This window comes from Leptosomus discolor, chromosome 1 (assembly GCF_034619465.1).
Source record: "Leptosomus discolor isolate bLepDis1 chromosome 1, bLepDis1.hap2, whole genome shotgun sequence".
Taxonomy (NCBI): domain Eukaryota; kingdom Metazoa; phylum Chordata; class Aves; order Leptosomiformes; family Leptosomidae; genus Leptosomus; species Leptosomus discolor.
In genome coordinates, this window is record NC_141391.1 from 73,472,070 (window position 1) to 73,497,481 (window position 25,412).

The 25,412-nt window shown below is 37.9% G+C and overlaps 1 protein-coding gene across 1 annotated transcript in view; it reads left to right on the forward strand.

The window, feature by feature from the left end:
* The window catches only part of VWA3B (von Willebrand factor A domain containing 3B), an 84,411-nt gene that overhangs the window by 46,916 nt on the left and 12,083 nt on the right, over positions 1-25,412 (forward strand). The window contains exons 21-28 of the mRNA XM_086481929.1: positions 2,638-2,688; positions 4,889-5,108; positions 8,822-8,913; positions 11,417-11,442; positions 12,638-12,762; positions 13,966-14,103; positions 14,626-14,723; positions 19,580-19,821. Coding sequence (XP_086338055.1) covers positions 2,638-2,688; positions 4,889-5,108; positions 8,822-8,913; positions 11,417-11,442; positions 12,638-12,762; positions 13,966-14,103; positions 14,626-14,723; positions 19,580-19,821 — 992 coding nt within the window. The remainder of the gene's footprint in view (positions 1-2,637; positions 2,689-4,888; positions 5,109-8,821; positions 8,914-11,416; positions 11,443-12,637; positions 12,763-13,965; positions 14,104-14,625; positions 14,724-19,579; positions 19,822-25,412) is intronic.

A 25,412-nucleotide genomic window follows, 5' to 3' on the forward strand; every position in this document is an offset into this window, starting at 1 on the left:
GAATGAAAAAACACGTAATAGGCAAAGGGGTAATAAATAGCGTGTTGCTCATATTATGTTTGTTCAATGAAAGAATTGCTTTACTTTCTGGGAATAAACCTGAAAGCAATCAACCCTGGGGAGGAATCTCCCCTAAACATACTGTGCTAGCCAGACTTTTAACTTACAGTTAAGCTCCTAAATCCGTAGACTGACATTTAAATAGTGGCCTGCTTTTTGCTGCCAGCTGCCTAGCACTTAGCTATGGATGCAAGAAAGTAACTGAGGCACTTATAAGATCCTGACAATTTTAATATATTTTTTTGAGAGAGATATATGTTGTGCTTATTAATTAAATGTTGGTAAAAGCACATCAGAAGTAAAAAGGACAAGGACATTAGATCTCTAAGCTATTTCTTTCCTTGATCTAACTTTGTGCATTTTTTTGAAGCACACAATTATTTGACTATTAATGTCATTCAGTAACCTTATGAGACCTTTGACTAGAATTGTTTTAATAAGTAAGATGTCTTTTTCAGGGTGTATTCTAGTAGCATTTACAGATGTGACTATTTTATATGACCAAAAAACCCTTGACTACAAGTGTTTAGCCTTCAGTGTTTGATGAATTCCACTGAGGTCCTTTCAGGGATTTTTTTTTTCCCCTCTGTAGCATTATGCTCATACTAGGTTTTTTTAAAGCATGTAATAGCTCTGTTTGTCATTCCCATTTCCTATTTCTAGATGTATCCATCTTTTGTGGTAAAAAATCAATAATTACAATTTGCAAATGCTGCTTGCTATGTCTAATATTAATGGAATTCAGTGAAAAAAAATCTATTGATTTTGTGTGCTCTGTCACTGAGACAGTGCTGTTATTGTCAGGCTGTTCCATAGAAATCTGGATTTGTCACTTATTTTGATAGAAGGTCCTAGTGGTGTGTTTATGATGGTGACTTCTGAAAAATATTCAAGTTTTTCATTGCTGTGCCAGACCATTGAATATTTTACATTTACTGACTTCAATTTTGAGGGAAAGAGAAGGGTTTTCTGGTTAAATTCTGACGATCTTCTGCTGACAGCATTTTCACAGTCTCCCTAGAACTGTGGTGATTTGGAGTACTGTTTACTTATGCCTACCCATAGAGGTCAATGAATCAATGTATTTACAACAGTGGGATTGAGTTCCCTGCTTCTGTGAAGATGTATGGAAGAGAGACCTACCTGAAGATCCTTATAATTGACAATGTAAAAAAATATTCTCATTGCTTTTCCTCTACATGTGAAGCAGCAACCCAGTCAAATTTATTTTGCTCTAAATGCCACAGTACTTTTCCAGTAATCGAATTTGCAAAGGCTGCAGTTCAGCTTTGTGAATAGTGATTGGTCACAAATTTATTCTGACATCTATAGATGAGACAATACATCAGGGCGTTCAGTTTTCAAGAACAGAAGCAAGCATGACAGTGACTTCCCCATACATAGATTGAACTTAGCATAGATTTAGAGGGAGAAAAGTGGCAAGGGCAGAAATTGTGTACTCTGACAAAGAGAACATCCAGTATTGAAGGAGAAAAATGCTGGAAGCTTCAAAATGTGTACGATCTTGTATAGCCAGAAGCTTTTACAAATGAGTTAGTTATGAGCGTGCACATTTAGAGATATGAAATAGGCAGTAGAGCATGCTGAGACTGCAGATTGTGAATGAACTAAGTAATTTGCATTCTAAAAATGCTGGGGTTTGGTTTCTAGTAGATAAAATGAATCATTAAGAAATTCATATTCAAAATCTGGTGTTAATGAGCTTTTTTGTACATGCACCAGTAAATCTGGCAAGACTGTTGAAAGTCTAATGGTTACCATCTGAATTTTTCCTAGCAATGAATTTGTTCTTGTATTTCCAAAGGAAGTTCGGACATTTTTCTAGAATTACAGCAATTAGGATCACCGGTAGAGGTTTTTTTCTGTGGTATGAAATGAGGTAATTGAGTGATGGCTTAACTGTTCGAGATGTTAACAGAGAAAACTGTAAGCTAGATGACCTAATAAAAGTTTGTAATTTACGTCTAAAAAGCAAACCCAGAAAGTTTAGTGGTGCTTTTAAAAGTCCTCGGAACTGCATTGCTTTGGGTTAATCACTTCTGTTTCCCTTTCAGTAGCTTTTCTTCGTAGCCAGAGTTTAATGAAGTAGAAACCTGAATGGCACAACTGAGGGGTTATCTTAGCAGAAAAAACCCCCACAAACTAACATAGCTCTCTATATGTCTTCAGGCTACAGTTTTCTGAAACTGTTTAATTGGAGGAACTGTGCTTAGCTTAACTGGCATTTAATCAGTTTTGTTATTTGATTTAGCTTGCTGGTGCTGAAAAGAACCATCCATAGAAAATCCTGGCAGGAAGCAGCAGTGATTGCCATTAATCCTTCTATGACCCTGAAATAATCATGCTGCTACTTGATGGAAGATGCTGTTTTCCCATCTTCTCTTGCAGTTGATAATTTCATAGCTGAATGATGAGTATACAATTTGATGATACAGTGCTCTTGGAATACAAATCAGTGCAGAGATCTTAAGAAAGCGTGTTTATTTGCTAGTTTTGAGATGATCAGATGCACAAGGAACTGCATTCCCTCAAAAACTGCTTTGCTTTCTTTAATAGGCGCCTAAACCAAGTTGTTTGGAGAGCACTGTCTCAGGAGGAAAGAGCTAAGTAAGCAATCACCTTTTGGTTTTCGAACTTACCTCTGAAAGGCTGGTGATAATGTTTGATACTTTTTTATCTATTTATCTGTATTTCTGTAACCAGCTGGTTTTATTTTCAAATATTTCGTAACTACACCTTGCTTTCAAAAATGTATCTGTGATATAGAGTAATATTAAACTCTGGACCCTCTTCTTGTAGCACTGATTAATTTTAAAGGAAAGGACTTGCATTCCATTCTAATGGTGCTGGTCTGTTTTTAATCAGTGTCAAGTGGCAGGGCCTTTGGAGGGCAGCATGTCATTGCCTTTGGCATCAAGGTAAATCTCTCATTCGGTAAAGAGCACTTTAGTGGCTGGTTTCTAAAGGTATAATAAGCACCTTTACAGCATGTGCTGAAACTATATCACACTGGGAGTTTGTACTACTTTAGCTTATTTCTGTATGTTGATTTAGAAAACTAGTAACTGTGTAAACAGGACTGACATCAGTGAAGTTAGCATCTGTTTACTTCAGAGAATAAAGTGAAGATCAATTGATGAAAACTGAATGGGTGTGAAATATTCCTAGGCAGAAAAATGGGACTGAAAACTAAAATGCTTTTAAGAAGACTTAAGCTAATGAGCAAAAATCACACAGTTCTATCATCAATAAGGAGAAATAAAACCCCATTCTGGTGCAGAGAGGAAGTGAAGGCTGTTAAACAAAAGAACAGCATATAATAATAAAAAAAAAAGGAAATAAATGTCTATTGATAGAAAATGGGCTGTAGAGTACAGAAATTTGACAGAGTGGTATCAAAAATATTTTATTGTTGGTAATGTATGGCTAATTATATATACAAGGAAAAAAAAAGTGCCAGCAATTGTACAGTCTGTTGCTAGAGGGGCATATTAAAATTGTTAATATTGGTGTATAGAAACTGAAATATTTGATCCATTTCTCGTCTAAATTTAAAATTTGAATGATCACATTCATCTGTTGCAAAAGGATTACAAGATACTTTCAAAATTAGTAATCTGGAAGGATAAACAAAGTCTACTAACTTGGTCACAGAAGTCCTGAAATAGTTGTTTGAGGAGCTTTCTGGTTCACTAGTGTGTATTAAAGTGTTATATCTCAAATACTAAGAAAATTCAACTTTACTAGAGAAGTGGTAATATTGTGCTTGTGTTCAAAATGATTGAGAGATCCAACTCAGGAGATAAGTTAGCTTGACATTGGTTATGAATTAATAATGGATTCAGGTAATAGAGAAAAAAAATCTAGCTAAATAACTGCACTGGTCAGGTTAATTTTAATACAAAGCAGTTCCTAGAGGAGCAGGAAGATGAGCAGTGACAAAAAGTAGGGCAACGTGGTAGGCATCACTGTGGTTGTATGTGTTGTTAAGAGAGACACTTAAATACTCTCCCCAGTTCTAGGTTTCAATTTTTTTTTTTTTGAATGTTGGCAAAGCTGTAGAGAAGAGCCACAGAAAAGCTACTTTTAGAGTAGTAAAAAGTATGTTACTTCCAAAGGAGATGTAAAGAATTCTACTTGTTCTGGATTTTGGAGAGTTCAGTTTGTTTTTTATCAGCAAGATGACTGTATATATTTCACGTTTGGTTTGTAAGTACCTTCAGTGTGTAGCTTCAAACTGGCTCTTTAGTGTGGTGGACATTGACATAACCTGAACCAAGGATAGAATAAAATCCAGATCATTGAGTGAAATTGAGCAGTGCAGGACTGACAGAGGAATAAACAGCAAGAGATTGTCACTATTTTACATGATCAGTCAAGACTGATCTGGCAAATCAGGACTTAGTAGATGTCTGGTGACATTTTAGATTGTCTAGGTGCTTGCCACTTCACCCTGGCTGCTGCTTCAGAAGGGCCAGGGATTACCATAATTTCTCAGTTGTATCTGCAAATTCTTTATTGACACCTCACATATTCTAGGACATCTAAAATGGCACCAGACATCTATGCTCAGCCACTTGAATTGCTCTGTAGATGTCTTTCTATGAGATATGGATAAGCCAGATGTGATTGTTTGACTGAACATAACGGCAGTTGGGTGGAACTTGCGGCATACAGAACATCGGTTGGATAAATCTAATGTTTTATTCTGCCTTTGTGCTTTGTGATTCTATTTGTAAAGTACTGCCAAAATTAAATTTTTTCTTACTTGTGATTAATAATTTCTTTTAATTTTTTTTTTTTTAAGATTTAAAGAGGATGGGCCAGTTCAATATATGCAGCATAAAGAAGCTTTGCTGGAGGCTTTAGAGAATTTGGGATGGCCAATTTCCTATGAAGATGTAATATTGTTAGAAGATGAGATATCGGCAGCATTAACATATATTCAACAAGCCTCTGATCTTCAGGAAGCTGTCAAAAAGGAAACTCAGAAAAGCTCAGAATCACACATAAGCAACCATAAAAAGGTAATAGATTGGAAGGGATTTTTTTTTTCCCCCCAGATATTCCTTTTCAGTATGTGCTTCTGGAATAATTTTGTGCCATGATTATAGCTGATAAAGTAGACATTTAGCCTAATGCTATACAAATAGAGAGAGGAAAAAAGGTAGTTAAGAAGAGAGCAAGATTTCAACAACTTTTTCGAAGTACTGGGGAAGCAGAAGTTCTGAAGCTGAGTGCCACAGAAATCGAGCCTCTTAGAAACAAATCTGAGCAAAGTACCTTTATGTCTTCTGCAACGACAGCAGAAATATATGGGAAAGAAGAGATATATTAACGGCAATTATGATATAACGTTTGTGGTTGGGTTAAAATCTGATTAACACGACAAAAAGATCTTTTAATGTTGGAGTAATTCACTGTAATATTCCATGGTGTCTTTCTTGTAAGAGAAAAGAAAGAGAGAAGAGGTGGGATTCAGCTTCATATTGGGTCACGAAAATTTAGCTGTCCGTAAAATGTAGGCGTACATGAACTCATGACTAATCTTACAGTGTTGTGAACGGAGTTAGTAGCATTTGGAGCTCATCCTGAAGTGGACACCTACTTTTCGTGAGCCAGAGTTCTCTCTCTGCTCCATTAATACATTAGCTATTCTGAAACTGTGATTGAAGTTCATGGGTTTTGACTGATATGTAAATACATGCCCCAGATGAACCTCTGATTTTACTTGGAATGCTATTGAAAGGTTTAATGAAATGAGTATGGAAATACATGAAGCAATACTTATTACAAGGCTAGTAAGTTATTTTAGGCTGCCTTGTTGGAAGAGAGAATGTACTTTTTCATTGTAGCTTTTTCTGTGGTGATATATATATAGTAAGAAAACATATCTTAGGTTACAGTGTTGTATTCCCCTATTATTATTTTCACTCTTTCAGAACATTCTTGAAAATAAATTGATTCTACCTTAATGATTTTACCTTCAAGATGTGAGTATGTGTTCTCAGGGAAATGAAGAACAGACTTTTAAGTTTTTAAAAGTGATTTAATCTTCCCCAATGGAAAGATTTCTGTATACATTATTGATGCTTTGAAATTCAAAGTACTTATCTTTGAAAAAAACAAACCATTTCTTTTATTCAGTTTCAAGTGCTTTCATCTAAATGCTTCATCAAACAGTGTTTCACTGGGAGTGCTGCTGCCTCCGCAGAACTGCTGTCTAGGTAGAGTAATACTATGATAATATTAAAATAAGCTCTCTAGGAAAATTATAAGAAAGAAAATATTTTCTCAGACCTCTAAGTTCTAGTAGAGGATAAGTAAAAACAAATAGAGAATTAATCATAAAGCTCATATATTAATATATTCCTTTTGTTGTTCATTGTTTGATATCAATGAGTCTGGGAAATTACTTTGATTGAACTAGAAGGTGTGGCTGGCCTAGTTGCAGTGAAAGCTCAGGGAAGTCCTATGCTTTGTATTGCGTAGGAAGCATAATCAAATGATCATACTAGTTCTTTTTTGCCCTGACATATGCGTGTATATGTATACAACTTATATATATTCACAATATATGTATACACACACACATATATCAATTTGAAGAGGTAAGCTAAGTGAAACTGAAATGAGCACAGTACAAACCTATACTGTGAGTTCTTACCAATGAATGGAAATATACCATTGGAATTTATAACTGTAAATTATGCCACATATCCATATCCTCTGCTTACCAGAGTATACCAAAAGTCCTTTGTTTTATTTGACACTCCTTGACTGAGATATATGTCTCTTCATTGAGATAGTTTTCATGATGAGCTGTGGCTTTCTACATACTATCACGTAAATTATAAATAATTATGTGTGATCAATTGAATAGACCATATTACGATAGCACAGGCCATGTATGAAGACAAGCGATTATGGAAAGCATCACATTCCATTTTCTGTAGGTTTTGAGATTTTTTTTTCCATTTTACTGACTTCAAAACCAGATGATCTTGATTCATTTTACATTGGTCTGAAAATGTTACATTGCTAATACAGCTATTTTGATTATTGATTTGCCTCTGCCATACGGTGTCCCAATACAAGAGCAGCAGAAACATATTCATGTTCCATTTGTTGACTGCAATTTCACTGTTGCCTTGAAACAACCAATGTGTGCTCTCAGACATGATGTGATTAACATTGTGCAATCACTTATCCTGAGTCAACCTGCTTTAGGAGCCTAATCAGAGCACCATCTTCAGTAATTGCTAATCTGCAACTGAAAGGCTTTAAGAGTGAGAGGCAGAAATGCAGATGTAATTAGAGTTCTGTTTATGTGGTGGAAAAAACAGTGGAAAAAAAAAAAACAGAAAGAAAATGAAGGAGCCTTTAAAAAATGCTGTCGGATGTTTTTCCAACTGTGATGTCTGTCTACAAAATGGCATAAAAAAATAAAGTGCCAGCTGAAATACATTACAGCAAGGAAATAGCTGATATGGCACTGAATGAAAATTGTCATTGCAAGATGGTAGAAAAATCACAATTATCCTGGAGGTTTATTCAACAAAGCAAACTTTTAAATTTCCTACTATTTTTTTTCACTAAATTCAAAATAAAACCCCTTAGTTTTTATCTTTTGAGGGTTCCTAATTACCTACACAACTTCTTAAAAGAATTAGTAATCCTTTTTTGGATGTCCTTGCTATGAGAGCTTTCTGTTTAAGCCTGCAGCTGAATTAATGATCTGGTTATCCTCCCTCTGTGCTCTGACCTTCCCTGGGATCTGTGTTCACGCTGCTACGTTTGCACATACCTCTGAAGGTACATTTACTTTGGTTTTGGTTTTGGTTTTTTCTGATACATAACTTTGACTTAAAATATTGGATCCGTTTTCTATTTCGAACCTGTCAGGCTTAACAGTCAGCCATCATTTCTTATGATGTTTTTTTTTCTCACTGAATTATAAAGCTGTTTGCAACATGGTGTCACCTACTAAAAGGAGTTGTTCAGAGTCCCCTACCCACTTGTCATTTAACAACCTCAGGTCTACTGGGGTCATGGCATTACTATTCTCCAAGCCTCATAGTTTCCAGGACAGTTTAGTGCATTCCGTTAATGGCCATAACATTTTCATGTAACGTATTTCTTTCCCCAGTGTTATAATCTGGCCTTTGAGAGTGATGGAGAACATTTCCTCTCATACTAAATACTTCTGTATCTGCATATGAATGGACTTCAGATTCTGCAGAGACATAAAGCTGCATTAATTGCTAAGGATTAACTCTCATTAATAATATGCTATTAAAAGTACTGTGTTTCCCTTGGGATGAGCTTGAACATGCAAGGCTTGTGCTTGTTTGCGATCCCACTGAGTGGTCACCATGTGATTAAAAATAACTTAAAATAGTTAGTAAGTATAATGTGTTTTGTAAAGCATGTCTATTTCAGTGGAAGAGGACATCTACTGTCTCCCTCAGCCTGTTCTTTCTGAAAAATGTATTTCATATAGAATTGATTTAATTATTCCTAATGAAATATTGATAGCTGAGACTTGATTCTTTACACGAATGGAAATTCTGGATCTCCCTTGGCAGTTTCTTCTATTTCCTGGTGTCCTATTTCTTACACTCCTTATTCTTCGTCACTGTTTAAGGGTCACTAGTCCCTGTCTGTTGATACCTTTTTTGCATTCATATGTTTCCTGAACAGCTTGGCATCCTCTGCCTTTGTTCTTCTGTCTCTTTAGGAAGACGAGGAAAAACAAGCATCCCAAATAGCGAAACAACAGAAGAGTTGTAACTACCTAGAAAGGATTGGTCAAATTTTCCATTGTCGTTGGTGAAGTAGCCTGCTGGACAGGCAGCGTGCGGCTACAAAACACCAGGGTCTTTCATAACAATGGACTGCGATCTACACAGAATGGGCTTGTTGCCACTGACAGCCTGGGAAAGGCAGCGGTTGCTTGGCTCTGGAGGTGTCAGGGTTGTGAAAGAGCAAAAGTTAGAGCCAAGGTACATGGAGCTTTGTGGACAGTCTTCCTGTCCATTCTCACTTACTAGAAAGTGCGAAAATTAATCTCTTTGAGAGGGAATTCAAAAATGCAGCAGGTATTGGCGGAGGTAAACAAAGTCTCCTTCTCCTCATGTGGTTTAATGCATTGCCTTCAACGGGCACATAGCTAAACAGCGTGAAAATCCCTGAGAATCAGGTGGGACTCTTTTGTAATAAAAATACTGGAGAACGATATCCCAGAAATGGGCATTTTGACAGTGTTTGGGTCAACTGCACCTAAAGGCTGTGCGAGAGGAAAGCGAGACGGTATTTCTGAATTCTGCAGGACTCAGCATCCTCATTGTGGATGCCTGTGCAGTCTTTAGGAGTTGGATTAATGTGGAGTGCTGGAAGTTGCCCAAGCTATTAGTCAGGCATTACAAATTAGTTGATAATAAATATTCAGCAGCAGCTGTCCCTTTGGAGCCTGAGGAATTAAGTAAATGGTTTACTCAAATACCTTTTTGTGTCTGTGGAGCTGTAAGTCTTTGCACTCAAATCAGCCTTTGTTAGGTTGTACTTCAAGCAGTCAGTTACGTGCTGTGAAGAGCCTGTGGTTTAGACTGAGTTTGAAAAACAGAACTGTTGATATAATGTATGTTCTATAGGGGTAAAGAATAAACTAGAAAACCCTCACATATCTCCCATTTAAAATATCTCTGCCTCTTTTTGTGCGTATTTTGCTTATTTTTAGGACCTTTTCCTTTTTTTTAGGTTGTTTGTGATATTTATGTGAGAGACTGGAAGAAAGAGTTTGTGATAGCTGCGGTGAAACTGAGAACAAACAATTTAGTCAAAGTTATTCCCATCTTTTCCATCATTATTGACTGTTAAGGGAAATGGAGTATCAAAAGCAAATACATCTTCTTAGGAAAATAAATGTTGTCAGACAAGGAAGCAGGTCATACGTTGTAGCAAGCAGAGGTTTTTAGGAGCCTGTGAGCTATGGTTGATTTTCAGAACAGGGTGTATTTCTGTGGAAAAGTTTGAGATTTCAAGCTGTGTGTTTTAATGATTCAGGGGAACTGTATAAGAGATGGATGCTTGCAAATTGTTTACGAGGTAGGATAATAAATACGTGTTTTAAAAATTAAGGAGGAAACTGATTTATTTAACTTTGCACTTGCTTAAAATTTATATTTAGAAACATTATTGTGAGCAGTATGGAGAAAAAGATAGACTTTTTCAAGACTTAATTTGCTGCTGTTGTAAATATAAATTATGGTGTTTTCTCAAGGATTATTAAAATGTACTTATAAAAATACTGGGATTATGAACTTTTCAATATTAGAAAGAAATTGTTTTTATATCACCAGTTTCCTTAATTTTCTCAGGAAAGCAAAATTTAAAGTGTTCTTTCACATTCTGCCATATCCACATAATACACCAATCCTCTTGAAACTTCTGTAAGAGAGATGCCCTGAATGGGAAGAAATTCTTTCTTCTAGAAAAAAAGGGATTCAGGAATATGATACATTAAAGGCAAATAACACTGAGACTCCATAAAATGTTACTGTGAGCTACAAAAGGCTTTAAGGTAAAAGAATATGGTGACTGTGAAGTCAGGTATGCAGGAGCTCAGAAAGCCTGACAGTATATTTCTACAGAGCCACTTGTGAGTCTGTTTTTCACATCCTGTGTTTTCCACAGCCCCCTGCTTCAGTTCTTGGGTGGGATCCATCGAGCTTTTTTGCGTTCTTCATTCAGTTACTGCTCATTGCAGCCACTGCCTTCAACTAGGAGTTGAGTCAGTCCACAGCCAGCCAGCCCCATTGGTATTTCTATTTGCACCATCCGGTGCGTGGTCAATCAGATTTATTTATGAGCAATTCAGCAGTAAGCTCCGGTGTCCTGCGTGGCTGAGGTGTGTTACAGGAGCTGCAGACTGGGGAGCTTCCCCCCCCAAAGAGGGGAGTTAGTGTATGAAGAACCCAAACTAGCAGGGTAGAGTAGTGGTCAGTGGCAGCTCTGGAAAACATGGTGTAGTATTTTGCTGAGCTGGAATGTTTTAAAACTGCTGAAAATTTTAATTTTGAATTTATAGTTTGTAATTAAACATTTTTTCCAGACACTTCAAGATTTTTAAATTTATTTTAACTCCAGATTTGGTTTTTTAACCACTCATTCTGTACAGTGAGGTACTTTTAATCAAAATAAGATTATTGTGAAGACTCGCCTATCTGGACAAAATGAATGTCTATAGCACCTTCACTTACTCTGTAAAATCAGTTGATTTTTCTTTACCTCATCCTTGAATAACAATTGTACATCTTTGTAAAATTTTTTCTAGGAAAATGGCAGCCATAATTCGTCAAGGTAAATTTCTCTCTGAACACTTGAAAATGTATTGCTATGACCATGTAAAACAGGATTTTACAGTGAAAACTCTTAGGTGATGTTATCCGTGAGTTCTTCCTGTAACTTCACTTCCTCTGTTTATAGCTATTCTGAACGTTTAAAATAATTCCAGTTTACTGTGAATTATCTGCAGAGGTCATAACATTACATTGCCTAAATTTTTAATTAATTCCAAAGGATAGATTGAGGCTGACTGGTTTAAGCTGTTGTGGAAAAAATAATTGTGCCAAATTACAGAGACTTGAAGAAGAAACTGTGAAGTCAAAGTCTAAAAAAAGACAAAAAGGCCAAGTATTTGTGACTCACAAAAGCCAAAAGGTGATTGCAAGATCAGACGTCACAGGATTTTATTATCCAGGTATATATTTTTGTCTACATTTAAAATATTTTGTAGAGTTTCTTAATACCTTAGTTTTCATCATAATTATCTACTTCTGCCTTAATTAGGTTTAATATTACATGTGCATATTCATGAAATACATATCTTGTCTGTGCACATATATACATTTATAAAAAGACATACCTTTTGTAAAGTTAGAAAGCAATGATACATTTATATAAGAAGAGCACAGAAGGAAATCCTTTCAAGTAACCGAGTATCTGAGAATATCACCCTGTCCCTCTCTGATGTCTCCCTTGAATGTTTCTGTTGAGTGTTTGGCAAAATCCAAGCTTTTGCATTTGTTCAGAGAATTCATTAAATGCTTCTGCCTTTTTGTTGAGTCTTGAGCCAGAATGATTGGTAGGTAAAATTGTTTTCCATAGAAAAATTTTTGCGTGTACGTGTGTTTACTTTTGTGTTACCTTTATTTGTTTGGTTTTTTAAATTACATATTTTTAACTCTGGCAATAGTTTCGTTATGTCAACTATCATCCACCTAATCAGCTTACAAATTTCAGACCTGGGCTTGAAAATTATTCTTCGTTTTATTTTTATGGCATTATTAAGAACAGTTACTAACACTGTATTTTTTTAAAGTACAAATTTCTCTATTGCCCTAGCACAGCTTACCCTAGCTAAATGAAAATGAAGAATATATAGTATAGATACATTTGCCCTCAGTGATGTGTGACAGCTTACAGGATTTAAAAAAAATTTTCCACACGGAGTAAAAGAAAAATCATTTGAATGTTTTATTATGTTGCTTTTTAGGAACTGTGATGAAGAATATCAGTTCTACCTGTGCACTTGTTGACTTCAGCAATGGAGAGACCTGGACTGTACCTGTGAAGTTCACTATACCTGTGGGAGGTGCTATGCCGTGCCCGTATCTGCAGGTGAAAAATTGTATTTTTGTATGACAGCAAATACGCATTTTTAATTTTGTTCATTTAGTTACACATAGAATAACAGATAGTTTTTTAATATCTTTTAAATACATCTACTTATTTTAAGGAAGTGTTTTTAGTGATAGTAATATTCTATTTTCCATACGCCATTTTTCATTTGTTTGGAGCTTGTTTTCATTGTAATCCTATTCCTCTGTTTATTTGAAGTCTATATTATTTTCTTTATAAAACATGAATATTTGCCCACCTATAGAAGAAAGGCAAGCTATTTATCAGCAGAATGATTGTGTCCTAGCACATAGATTATGAATCAAGGAGAGCCTTTCATATGCAACGTGATGTACAGCATGATATAACCATTTGTTTTTCACAGCATATTTTAAATCCAGCAGATAACTTGGCAAATTACTAAAATTACTAAATCCAGCAGATTACTAAAACAAGTAACAGTAATTAAAACAATTTCTTATTCCAGTTGTTTTTATTTAAAATGTATCCACTGACTATCTGTAATCACAGTTGTTTTTTCACGTGATTCTTATTTCACGCATGAGAGAGATGATGGACAGAAAGGATACAGAATGGATATAGCTGTTTGGAATATAAGAAGCATTTTTATAACTGTTTTGTTACACTTAAAACTAGAGACATGCCTTTCTTTCTGTTTGAGATGAGGGCAATTCCTGAGCCGGTAGTTCCTGGTATTCTGTAAAGGGAATATGCAACTCTAGAGAAGATCTGCAGAACTCGATAGAGTTGTTACTTCTGTGTTCATTTTTAAAATAATTTTGTATAAGTCAGTTACATATGGAATTCTCTAAAATTCCCAAGGTTGGTTTAAAAGCTTATTAAAAATGTATAAATCTGTGCAAAGTCCAAGGGAATGAAGAGCTGTAAGAGTTTCCTCATTCAGTTCAACTTGGTAGTTGAGCCCCAGTACATTTAGTTGGGCTCTGTCCTTTTTGCGTTGTGCTCTCTCCCTGATTCAGTGGAAATTGTGAGTGATCGGTACATGCAAGGACCAAGTTCTTCTTCTTTTCTCTTCTTTTTTTCTTGTAAAGATCAGTATTAAAGCATGGGAACATGTTAGAATGATGATTAATTAAAAAATATCTTATCATTTACCTTTTATGTCTTGTAAGACCCAAAAGTTACACAGTTCTTGCAAACTGATGCTTTCCTCATGTGCAGGTTGGAGACTATGTGTTTGCCAGAACTGGGACGCAGACAGGAGATGAATATTATGTGCCTGCCATTGTCATAGCAACACCAAAGAGAGTGGAAACAGGTGACAAACTCTACACAGTTCTGATGTTCAACAACGGGAAAGTAAGTAAACCTAGAAGATGATACCAATTTGGCAGTGGCATTACCATTCTTCTCTTTTTGATGAGGCAGATACAGTTTTCCAGGCTAATGTCCCAATCCCTGTCTCCAGATAACCAAAGTAAATCAGATTTCAGCACTCAATGAAGAGCTCATGTAATAGACATGAATGAAATAATTCTGTAGGGTAATTTATTCTTAAATCATACTCTGTTCTTTCCTCTATAATCCATTTGGTGGCTTTCACAAGCTCCATCATGCTAAAATGGGAAACAGCAGGAGTTTTATCAGTCAGTATAGTCTTCAATTAATTTCATTATGTTTGTTTGTAAACCATTATGATAATTTTACTGCATTTTTCATAGTGCATATTAAGAAAATGTACTTTGTGCTTAAAACTTTTATCTTCGTTATTTAGAGGCTGATTACAGTTACATTAAAACAGTTGACTATTTATACATGTGTATCTTCATTGTTTCTGAGATTTAGATTTAAATTAGATGAATGTTTATTGTGTTATTGCAGGAACACTGTGTAAGAAGCGGGCTTATTAAAATCAGCCAAACAAAGTATGCCTTTTCCTGTCGGTACATAAGAATGGTGCAGACGGTGGATTATATGACGTGAGTATGCTTGAACCTAAAAATATAAAAGTTATTTTATATGAATCCTAAATGTTGCACTTTGGGTTCAACTACGCTGTCAGATTTCCATATATAGTACTGTAACTACAGTTGTGAACTGGCTTGCTCTACACATGCAACCAAGTGATTTGACCCACAAGCACGTCAATCAGAAAAGTATTACCTGTCTGTCCTACCATTTCATTATCTGGCAATTTATTGCCCTGTTTTAATCTTGGGAACATTGACAGGATGTGATGATTTGAAGCATAGTCCCAGGAAGCTGTTAGAGGATTGCTGAAAGGTGAGATGGAGTTTCTATTTGTTGTAGACTTTATTTTTCTTTTAAGATATTTGTCGTGATAGAAAGCTCTTCATCGAATTGCAAGTTGTTTCTACTTGGTTTAAATCTGGGGAACAATGAGGAGAGAGCGTGTAGGATGAATATGAGCCCCTACTTAAGTTCTGCAGAACTTAGGTATAGCAGATGTAACATTTTCCTGGTGTGAAGTGTGCAGTGGTTCCAAGTGATTGTGGATTACTTTCATCTTGTGTTAAGTTCTAGTTTAATCCATTTTCTGGTAATGATTCCAGTACAGTTTGAAACACACTCTTCTGCCAGCTTGCAGCCACAGCACATAAACAAATGAATACCCCCACTTTACTGAGCAGAATTCCAAATCTGGAAATACCTCTGTGGTGGTTTGACCCTGGCTGGATGCCAGGTGCCCACCAAAGTCACTCTATCACTTCCTCTCCTCAACTGGACAGGGGACAGTAAATATAATGACAGGCTAGTCGGTCGGGATAAGGACAGGGAGATCACTCAGCAATTACCATCACAGGCAAAACAGACTTGACTTGGGGAAAAACATAATTTATTATCAACCAAATCAGAGTAACGAGAAATAAAGCCAAATCTTAAACCCCCCACCCCACCCTTCTTCCCGGGCTTAACTGTATTCCTGATTTCTCTACCTCCTCCCCTCCAGCAGTGCAGGGGGACAGGGAATGGGGGTGGGGTCAGTTCATTACACTGTTGTTTCTGCCGCTCCTTCCTCCTCAGGGGAGGACTCCTCACACTCTTCCCCTGCTCCAGCATGGGGTCCCTCCCACAGGAGACACTCCTCCATGACTTCTCCAACATGAGTCCTTCCCACGGGCTACAGTTCTCCACAAACTGATCCACGGTGGGTCCCTTCCACAGGGCGCAGTCCCTCAGGAACAGACTGCTCCAGCATGGGTGCCCCACAGGGTCACAAGTCCTGCCAGCAAACCTGCTCCAGCATGGGCTCCTCTCTCCACAGGTCCACAGGTCCTGGCAGAAGCTTGCTCCAACATGGGTTTCCCATGGGGTCACAGCCTCCTTCAGGCACATCTACTTGCTCCAGCATGGGGTCCTCCACAGGCTGCAGGTGGATATCGGCTCCAGCATTAACCTCCATGGGCTGCAGGGGGACAGCCTGCCTCACCATGGTCTTCACCACGGGCTGCAGGGGAATCTCTGCTCCGGCAGCTGGAGCACCTCCTCCCCCTCCTTCTTCACTGACCTTGGTGTCTGCAGAGTTGTTTCTCTCACATACTCTCACTCCTCTCTCCAGCTGCAATTGCTGCTGTGCAGTAACTTTTTCCCCTTCTTAAAAGACGTTATCCCAGAGGTGCTGCCACCATCGCTGATGGGCTCAGCCTTGGCCAGCAGTGGGTCCATCTTGGAGCCAGCTGGCATTGGCTGCATTGGACGTGGGGGGAGCTTCTAGCAGCTTCTCACAGAAGCCAACCCTGTAACCCCCCCTCTCCTACAAGAACCTTGCCACACAAACCCATTACAACATCAATGCCTTTTTTCAGGCCAGATCATCTACATGATGGCAGCCTTTTTTTCACTGAAAAGTAAACCTGAAGACCGTGGTTTCCTACTTAACGTATACAACTAGTTGAAGAGAGGCAGGTATATAATTGAGCTGAGTTCCAGCAAAATCAGTGGAAGTCTTCCGCTTTCACTGAGTTGAATTATATTCCAAATGAGGTACCTTATTAAGAAAAGATATGACTAAATGCATAAGCAATTAGAGTGGCTTCCATTCTACATGCTTTGTTTCATGACTAAGTGCTTTAATATCAAATTTAATATTCATTCTCCAAACAGGCTTTACTGGCAAGCTGACTAGCCATTGTTATGTACAAATGATGAGAAAATTGAGTTATTCACTGGCAAACAAAGGAATTCTTTGGAGAACTGACTGAAATGGATGCATTAAATTTTTGCAAATGAGAAAGAAATGTACTCATTAGATCTACATTTTAGATGAAGTGATATCAAATCTGGCAGATATCTGGGTAAAATAGTATGTGAAACTGCATATTCAAGTCATGTTGGTTGTGAATTTCTATATAGTGTTTCCAGCTCATAAACACTGACCTGTTTGTAAATGCACTGGCCAGTTTATATAGCAGATGACTGAAATTAAATTAATGGAATCTAAATAAAATATTCCAGACAATATTGTTGCCATGACACAAAATAATGGACTCTCAGTTAAGGCATTTGTTTTGTCCCCTTTAAACTAAACTAAAACAGTTTTTAGCACGGCCTGGAATAGAGCATAAGTTTTGTAAGCATAATGATTGAGCACATCAATGCTTTACTGTTGTTTTAAGCACTGAAGTTTTCAGTATATCATTTCTGAGTTTTTATGCAGCAGTTGTAGATTTTAGAAACAAACCACCACATTTGAAACGATGATGTTTTTACTGCAAAATGTCTCTATTTTTGAGGATAGCACTATTCATATTGTCCTCCAATTACCACCATTAAAGGAACGTGAGAACTGCCCTTAAACAATGTTACTTCAAATGCTATTACTTACATCTGATTGCTAGTGTTTTAAGGACACCAAAGCCCAGATACTCCAAGGGATGTCGTGGAACTCAGAGCAGTGACACTTGAGCATTTGGCAGCTCTGAGAGTGGAATTTAGATGCTTTGGCTCCATTGATGTGTATTGAACATCAAGATTTATGCACAGAGTGCACTGAAATGTGTAAAGTAGCTAACAAGAAATGATGAAGAGAGCTGAGCATCTGAAACTGAGACTCTCTTAACTTAGATACCCACCTACAGCCCCAAACTAGACATGTTTGAGCCTTTGGAATTGCCAGGGTCCTCTGTTGGCACTGGATAAACTAGTAATTGCTCTCATATAGGCAACATAGACCTAACCCCCAGGTACCCAGATGAAGTGCATTGGTGTGCCAGTAAAAGCCTTGGTGATCGCTACTGATTCACAAAATTCCACAGTTTGCTGCCAGAACCACAGCACCTTCTTTTGCACCTTCCCAACTGTATCATCTACTGCAAGATATTTCACTCCATCTTTTTCCACATTATGTGTCATATCTGGTTCTGCTGAACTTTTAGTGTCTTTACCAAGAATTAGCAATAGAAGCCTGGTACTGTAGAGCTTTTATAGTTAAGGGTCTTTTAAGTTTCCTAATTCTTGGATCTACAGTAAATTGCTTTGTTAAGATTTGAGTAGACAGTCCCTGACAATGCACTCACTAATTCAGCATGTTCGTCTTTTGCTTGTAATATTCTCAGCTAGGTTTTGAGTTCTCTGTAAAGCCACATACTTGTAAAATGAAATCTCATTCCATTCTTGCTGCTTAACATCTAGACATACGTAATGTCCTCTTCTGGGCATTGGCTACATCAACTAACTCAGTGGCTGCATCATAAAAAGCTGGTACAGGCCATGATTTTACTTTGTATTTGTTTCTTTGTGTAACCGCCATGCTGTGTTGGATGATTGTTTCCCTGTTATGAGGAGGTGTGCATTCAAAGCCATTGAATAACTGTATTTCACTAGTTACACATTAATCAGTTTCTAATATTAGCAATGCTATGGCAGTGCTCCAGCCCAGATTGAGTTGGAGTTTCCATTAGAGCCCCTGCCGTTTAGAGGGCATGGAAGTGTGCTTACCTCTGAAACTCATTCTTTATTATATTCTCAAATAGATACCCACCTCCCATGTCATCAGAGGGGAACAGTGCAGCATATTGCTCATGGGTGCGCACAGATCTAATGAGAACATTGTTGATAGAAACAAAAAGAAAAGTAGAAACATAATTTAATCAGAAGGGAAACAAAAAGTTTGAATGCAATATGGTATTAGAAGCTCAAAAAGAGGCAAACCTTGTACGCAAAGTCCTGTAAAACTAGGGGAAAAAAAGTAAAACGATAGCCCAAGCTCCCCTGTTGACAGGGAGTCCTCAGTGCACACAGATGTGTTACAATAGCTTGGCTAATTCTTCAGCTCTGTGTTCCTTAGGATGGTCTTTTGATGTTTATGTGGTGTGTACTGGAGGTCATGCTTAATTCACTAATCTTTAAAGGTACTAGTGTCGCTCTCATCATTGTAGTATCAGATGCTAGCACCTGTTTGGGGTGTTTTCCTGCCATCAAAGTGGAAAGAAATAATTATGGCAGAACAAGCACTCCGCAAATGTAACTAACAAATTCCATAAGCAAAGTAAACCACTATGTGCTCTGGGCCCACACCATAAAGGACAATTATTGCCCAAATCCTTTTTCGAGTTGTAAGAGGTAGACAGAATTAGGGGCCAGAGCCCTGTTTTAGGCCATACTTCACTTATTTTATAAATAAAAGGGAAATTGAATTCTAAGACATTTATAGCCCTGTCAAATGGTCAAGAGTGTGACAAGTCCTTCTCTTGCCAGTACTGTGAGCTGTGGGAAAAGGTGAAATGTATGTTGTGTAAAAAAGGATTTAAAATAGTATACAATATGTGTGCTTTTGAAATTTAGCTAGAGTGAATTTCCTTGTCTGATTTTCTAGCCTGGACAGAGAGACCACAAAGCCCTATCCTCACTCATCTGTGGAAGATGAAGGAGGAGAAGAAGCAAAGAAAAGTATTGTGAAGGAAGATAGGGGAAAAAAGAAAAAGAAGAGGAAAGCAGCAGACAAAAGACATCCCAGGGAGAGGATGTTGGATTCTGATGATGTTTTTTTTGTCTCCAGAAGGGAAGTAAAACAGAGAGGAAGAAATTCACTGCCTAGCAATGAAGAAGAATTTGGAGGTAAAGAGGTAGCTCCGTGAAATGATAAATGTTAGGGATTTAACAGATCTCATGGGCCTTTCATTAATACCTACACAAGGAACCAGGTTTCTACATTTCTGAGTGTTATGCCAGCCTGCTTTTCCCATGTCCTACGTGATGAGGTTCTTTCACCTCCTTTGGAAACCATTCTTCACACTGATCACTCTCAGCATGTGTTTCCACAGCAAAGGGAAGAACTGACTAAAGCATGTTCCGGCATATGCTACCTTAATTTCCCTAACATTTACAGTAGCAGTGAAGATGCAATAATATCTAGTTAGCAGGGTAGATATTCCAGTCCCTCTACTGTTTGTTACTTGTTAGATTAATTAGATGTTATGTTTTGGGCATTAAATTGTTGCATATGGAGCACAATGCTTCAGGGGTTAAACGGCTTTTAGTGTCTGAGCTAGCTCAGTTAAAGCTGACACCACTATCTATGCTCCCTTTTACTCTGCAGTAGAGACCTGGGCTAGCGTAGGTGTGCCATTACATGCCACAGTCAGCTCTTCATTTTAAAGATCCTACTGTCAGTGAAAAGGTAAGAGGATTTTTATCCATACCTGCTAGTTGTACCTCCTTGTGCTATTTTAAACATGTTCTCAACACCCTCATTAATTATTTACCGCCAGAAGTAGTGGTTTATAGATTCACTCCATCATCGTGTTGTCAGTCAACTTGACTTGGCTCCTCTGAACTTTCCTTCTGGGTTCCCACTCATCTTTTAAAGATTGTCTGCAAATTCCATTTACATTGCTTATAATGGGTATTTTGGTGCCACTGCATTTTAGAAGTGGCCTGGTCAGAATTATGTGAGAGCAAAGGAGCTGGGCTTGTCCCATAGCTGTGTGAGAGACCACAGCTTCTGCAGGCAGGGCTACCTCACTGGAAATGCTCAGTTATCCCAGACTCCTCCCTCTTGGACATCTTGAGATGCTGAGTAAATGTGAAGTAATGCTATATGTGATCAGCAAGTCCTGTTGCTGATTCCGTGTGGGTTGAAGGAAAGATGAAATGAGAGCAGTGGCTATCTCTGCACTCAAATCCTGCCTAGACTTACCGAATAATCTCATAGTACTCTATCAAGACTCTCACAAGGCTTCAAGGTGGTATGCAGGTCAAACATGCTAGAGAGAATACCCTGTCCTCTTCTTGTAACACCATGGACATTGGATATGGCTTTTTTTTTTTGCTCAAATGTTTTTTCATTTACATATCCTTCTGTGTTTTATCAGAAAGGGGAAAATTAGAGAGCTGATGAAGATGTTAAATAAAGCTATATGGTCATCTTCACAGGGTTTCATCAGATAGCTCTTTATCCCATCTCTGTATGTGATGGTGTATTTATCATCTTTGGGTATAGATATATGTCCAATTTTCAAATGATTTCAAATTATTTCATAGCATTTTGTATATATAATTTTGTAAATGATATCAAATGTGTTACTTGACCCCTGACGTACACATGTAATTTAACGGTGTGAATACTGGATTTAATTTTAAAGCGTGAAGAGAATAAAGAAAACAAATTTGCCTGGCGTTGTTTTTTCCTTCTGCCCAGTATGAACTATTAGTTTACACTTACTGCTTGACAGTCCAATGTGTGCTGAGCACCAGATCTGTGAGATTCACCTATACAGGTTAACACTCACCCTCAGTAGTAGTCATAGTTAATGATACTGATATAAGAGTTGAATAACATGGGTGAGGTGCTGGAAAGCTCTACTGTTCTAATGAAGTGTTGAGTTAGTCTCTGTGGACCAGATATTAAAAATATCAAGTATCTAACAACACACCTGCCCTTCTTGGAGTTCGTAATGCTCAAATAAGGCTCGATATTCAAGTGAGGATCCTGAATTGCAAAAGTACTTACGAGCTGAAACGCCCTGTTTTCATCTTCAGACACCTACATAACCCTGAAATCTCAAGTGTTGCCTCTCATATGCTGGACACACTAGTCTTCATCAGAGTGATCCCTTACCCGATTTTCCTAGTAGTTGTTTTCAATACTTCATTATTTCTTGATTGTTTATAACAAAGGCAGATTTTTTTAAAAATAGAGTCAGCATCTCAGAGAAATGTTTTGACCACCTGTAAATACCATTAATAGTTAAAGCTAATAACTTTGGTGGCTGAATAACTTTTACAGTAACTAGGTTATGCTTATTTTTTCAGGATTTCTGAAAGCCGTCTGTTAAACTGGGAACTGGTTTATCTGAAAGACGCATAATCCTCCCACATATTCTTTTCCTTGTAATATTGACTACCTGAATAATTTGGATATCTTTTAACTTTTGAAAAAGCTCAATAGTCCTGATCTGTTTGCCTGAAGTAAAGGCTTTTTCTTCATATTTACACACAACAATTTTCCCTATGTGTGTATGTCTGTAATGTGTTAAAAGCATTTAATGCCATCAGCAATTCTTACATTTCCTTTCCGAAGGGTTGTCTTGTCACTTCTTGTGAACTCTCCAGATGATAGATATATTTTTTTTAATAATCTGATCAGGCTGTGTTTCCTAACTACTCCATGTGTTAATCAACACTTCTTCCTACGGTTCTGCTGACTTCATGTGTGCATTCACCTGTTATATGAGGAAGTAAGTTCTTCTGAACTTGAATGAGCATTGCCCACTACAGAGATGGATTTTCGTGCTCTCCCAGATAACGTGGATTCAGCTGCATGGCTCTCACATAGGTGGTTGATGAAGCCTTGTATTTCCATGAAGCCTTATATTCTCACAGAGCCCTGGGTCCTGTATGAATTAATGGAGCATTTTGGAATGTTTGTGATTTGGTTTGTGCTCAGCTATAAAATATTCCTGATTGTCAGGAGGAATCCACAACTTATTCCTGTTGTTCTGACTCAGGGAAACAATGTTAACAGAAATGAATAAAGATTAAGTAATTGTGTTAATTATTTAGTGTATATTAGCTTCATTATTGCGTAGATGTGTAATTTTGTCTTATTTATTCCAGAACTATTACATTTAATACATTATTACCTTAATGAGTATGCTTGCTGCTCTTATTGTGTTAGTTAGCTCTGTACGTTTATAAGACAGTGAATGAGTCCTGGCAAATTCCTGCTGACTGTTAGTGGGCCAATATTTTTTGTAGGTAACTTGAATAATACTATTTGATTGAAATACATAGCTCCATCATGGGTTATTGCAATAATTTTTTTTATAGGTACTTTAAAAAACATGTATTTGTTTCTATAGAAAAATTCTTTTCCCTGTCTTTCTCATCTTCCCTCTGTTCTGTTTTCTGCCTAAAATCAATGTTCATTTCACGTGATTTCCTTGTTGATTTTCCAAACTAGTGATCTAGCAAAGAGCTAGAACAATTCAGAGTGACATACAGGTGTGATACACAGTAACAGACTGAATTGCCTGATGCATTAGCAAATCATAGGTAACAGAGCCCAGATCTCCTTTTTTAATTCATAATGTGATGTGACTTGAAGCAATTACACTGGTAATTACTGCAACTGCCAGTACTGGGTAGGTGGGAGACCTCTGAAGATGATCATTTTCTGTCCTTTTCTGTGGCAAATCTAGTTCCTCTGAATTGGGTTCAAGAGTGTAACAGCTGTGGCACCTGGCAGTCTAGTGGATTTCCCACAGTAGGATTTCACATTTTCAGCACCCACTTGTTTTCCAGTCTCATTTTCCAGATAGTTCATTCAGCGTTTGGAGAAGGCTATCAGAGTAAAGCACTGTTCCCATCTGTTGGTCATGGCTTGTTTAATAAGCAGTTGATGTCAATTCAGCTATGCCTGCATCTGTTACGTACTGCAGCTGTGTGTTGTTCAGGGCTCCCCAACAGCCTCCAGATTTAGCTTTTGTTTTCCTGTTGGTAGCATGGTACAGCTTGGCCAAAATGACTCTCTCTACTTTCAGGGTTATCTACTCATCAAAAGAGGAAACAGTCTTAAACTTTCCATCTCTTTCCCCATAAAGAATGAAACATGGAGATATGCAAGGGAAGGAAGTGTAGGAGGCATGTGTTGGGCTATCTGAGGGTGGAGAGGAAGGGTGATTCTGTCCAGATTCTGGGAGCCAGACCAGGATGGTTTCTTTCAGCATCTTGGGGAGGTACATAGAGGGCACATGCACTGAGTAAAGAAAACAGTTAGTGAATTGTGTGTGATAGGGACGCTCATTTAACAGTGCAGCTTTCTTTTTATTCAAGGTAGCAGTATGGCACAATACTTTAGTCTGGCAATGCTTTTGTGCTGCAGACAGATGCCGTCAGTTTATAGGATACAGTCAGGAAATTTCCTGACCCTCACACAGGTCAACTCCAGATTCCTGTCTCTCAAGGTGCCCAAGAATCAGAACGTTCCTTTTGTGTATCCAAGTGGCGATGATGTGCATTTATAAGACAATTTTCATGGGCACACTTTTGATTTTTAAACCCTCAGCTTCAGGGTTTTCAGTGGTAGCTATGGATGATCGGCATTTCTAAAACGAATCATACTCAACTCTCGTACTCACTATGTACTCAACCTGTGCTGTTGCTTCCCCACCCTGTATACCATATCTTTATTCTTCAGATGCTGCCAACAGATTTGTTTTCTACTACACGAGTGTTTCTTATATGATCATTTAAAAGCAAAAAATCCCCCCTAAAGAAATATATGAAGCAAAATAGAGTATACTTCCAGACTTTTGCCATCCATTCATTATAGAATCATAGAATCACAGAACGGTTTGGGTTGGAAGGGACCTTACAGACCATCTAGTTCTAATCCCCCTGCCATGGGCAGGGACACCTTCCACTAGACCAGGTTGCTCAAAGCCTCATCGTTTCGTGCCAGGAGGATGCCTGGTAGTTGGTCATCTCATTTGATACGATTGTAAAAAGTGACTTTTCAGTGACACGGTATTGTTAATAGCAAACCAGAGAAGATAAGCATGGTTCTACTGGGTCAGTCAACAGTCCATGTAGCCTGGACCCTGTCCCCAGCAGTAACTAGAAGATGATTCCGGAGGAAGGGTAAGAACGAAGGTTGGCATGTGAATAACAACAGCTACAAGCTGAGAAAATGAGAATACTTAAAAAGCAGACTGGTTTGAACTTGTGAGGATGAAAGCAAAAAGGAAAGCAGTGAAAAGGCTCTTTACACAGGACTATTGCTCTGTTACCATAGTCATGGAGTCATTTGTTCCATGATAAATTTCAGGGTGTGTGTTGGGGGGTGTTGAACTCTTACATCCAAGCTCATGGTGGGTCAATATTTTCTCTCACTAAAGAGTACCTGTTGTCTCCTAGTATCTTTATTCTCCATTTCATTGTCCTGGTGTTCATCAAGGCGCCAAAATCTGCAGTTGCTGAGTGCTTCAAATCCCAGCTCACCGAATCATCCCTGCTGCTTGCACAGCCCTGCTGTAGAAAAGTCTCCAGATCCTGATAAAAGCAACATCACCAGAATTATTAGAGTCAACATGGAGCAGCAAGGATTGGCAAGACAGCCTCAGCACCACCACGCAGAGCAAAGGAAGCCACATCAAGGGTGCGTGATGAAGGAACTTGTGAGGAATGGATGAGGCTGCAGATAGGAA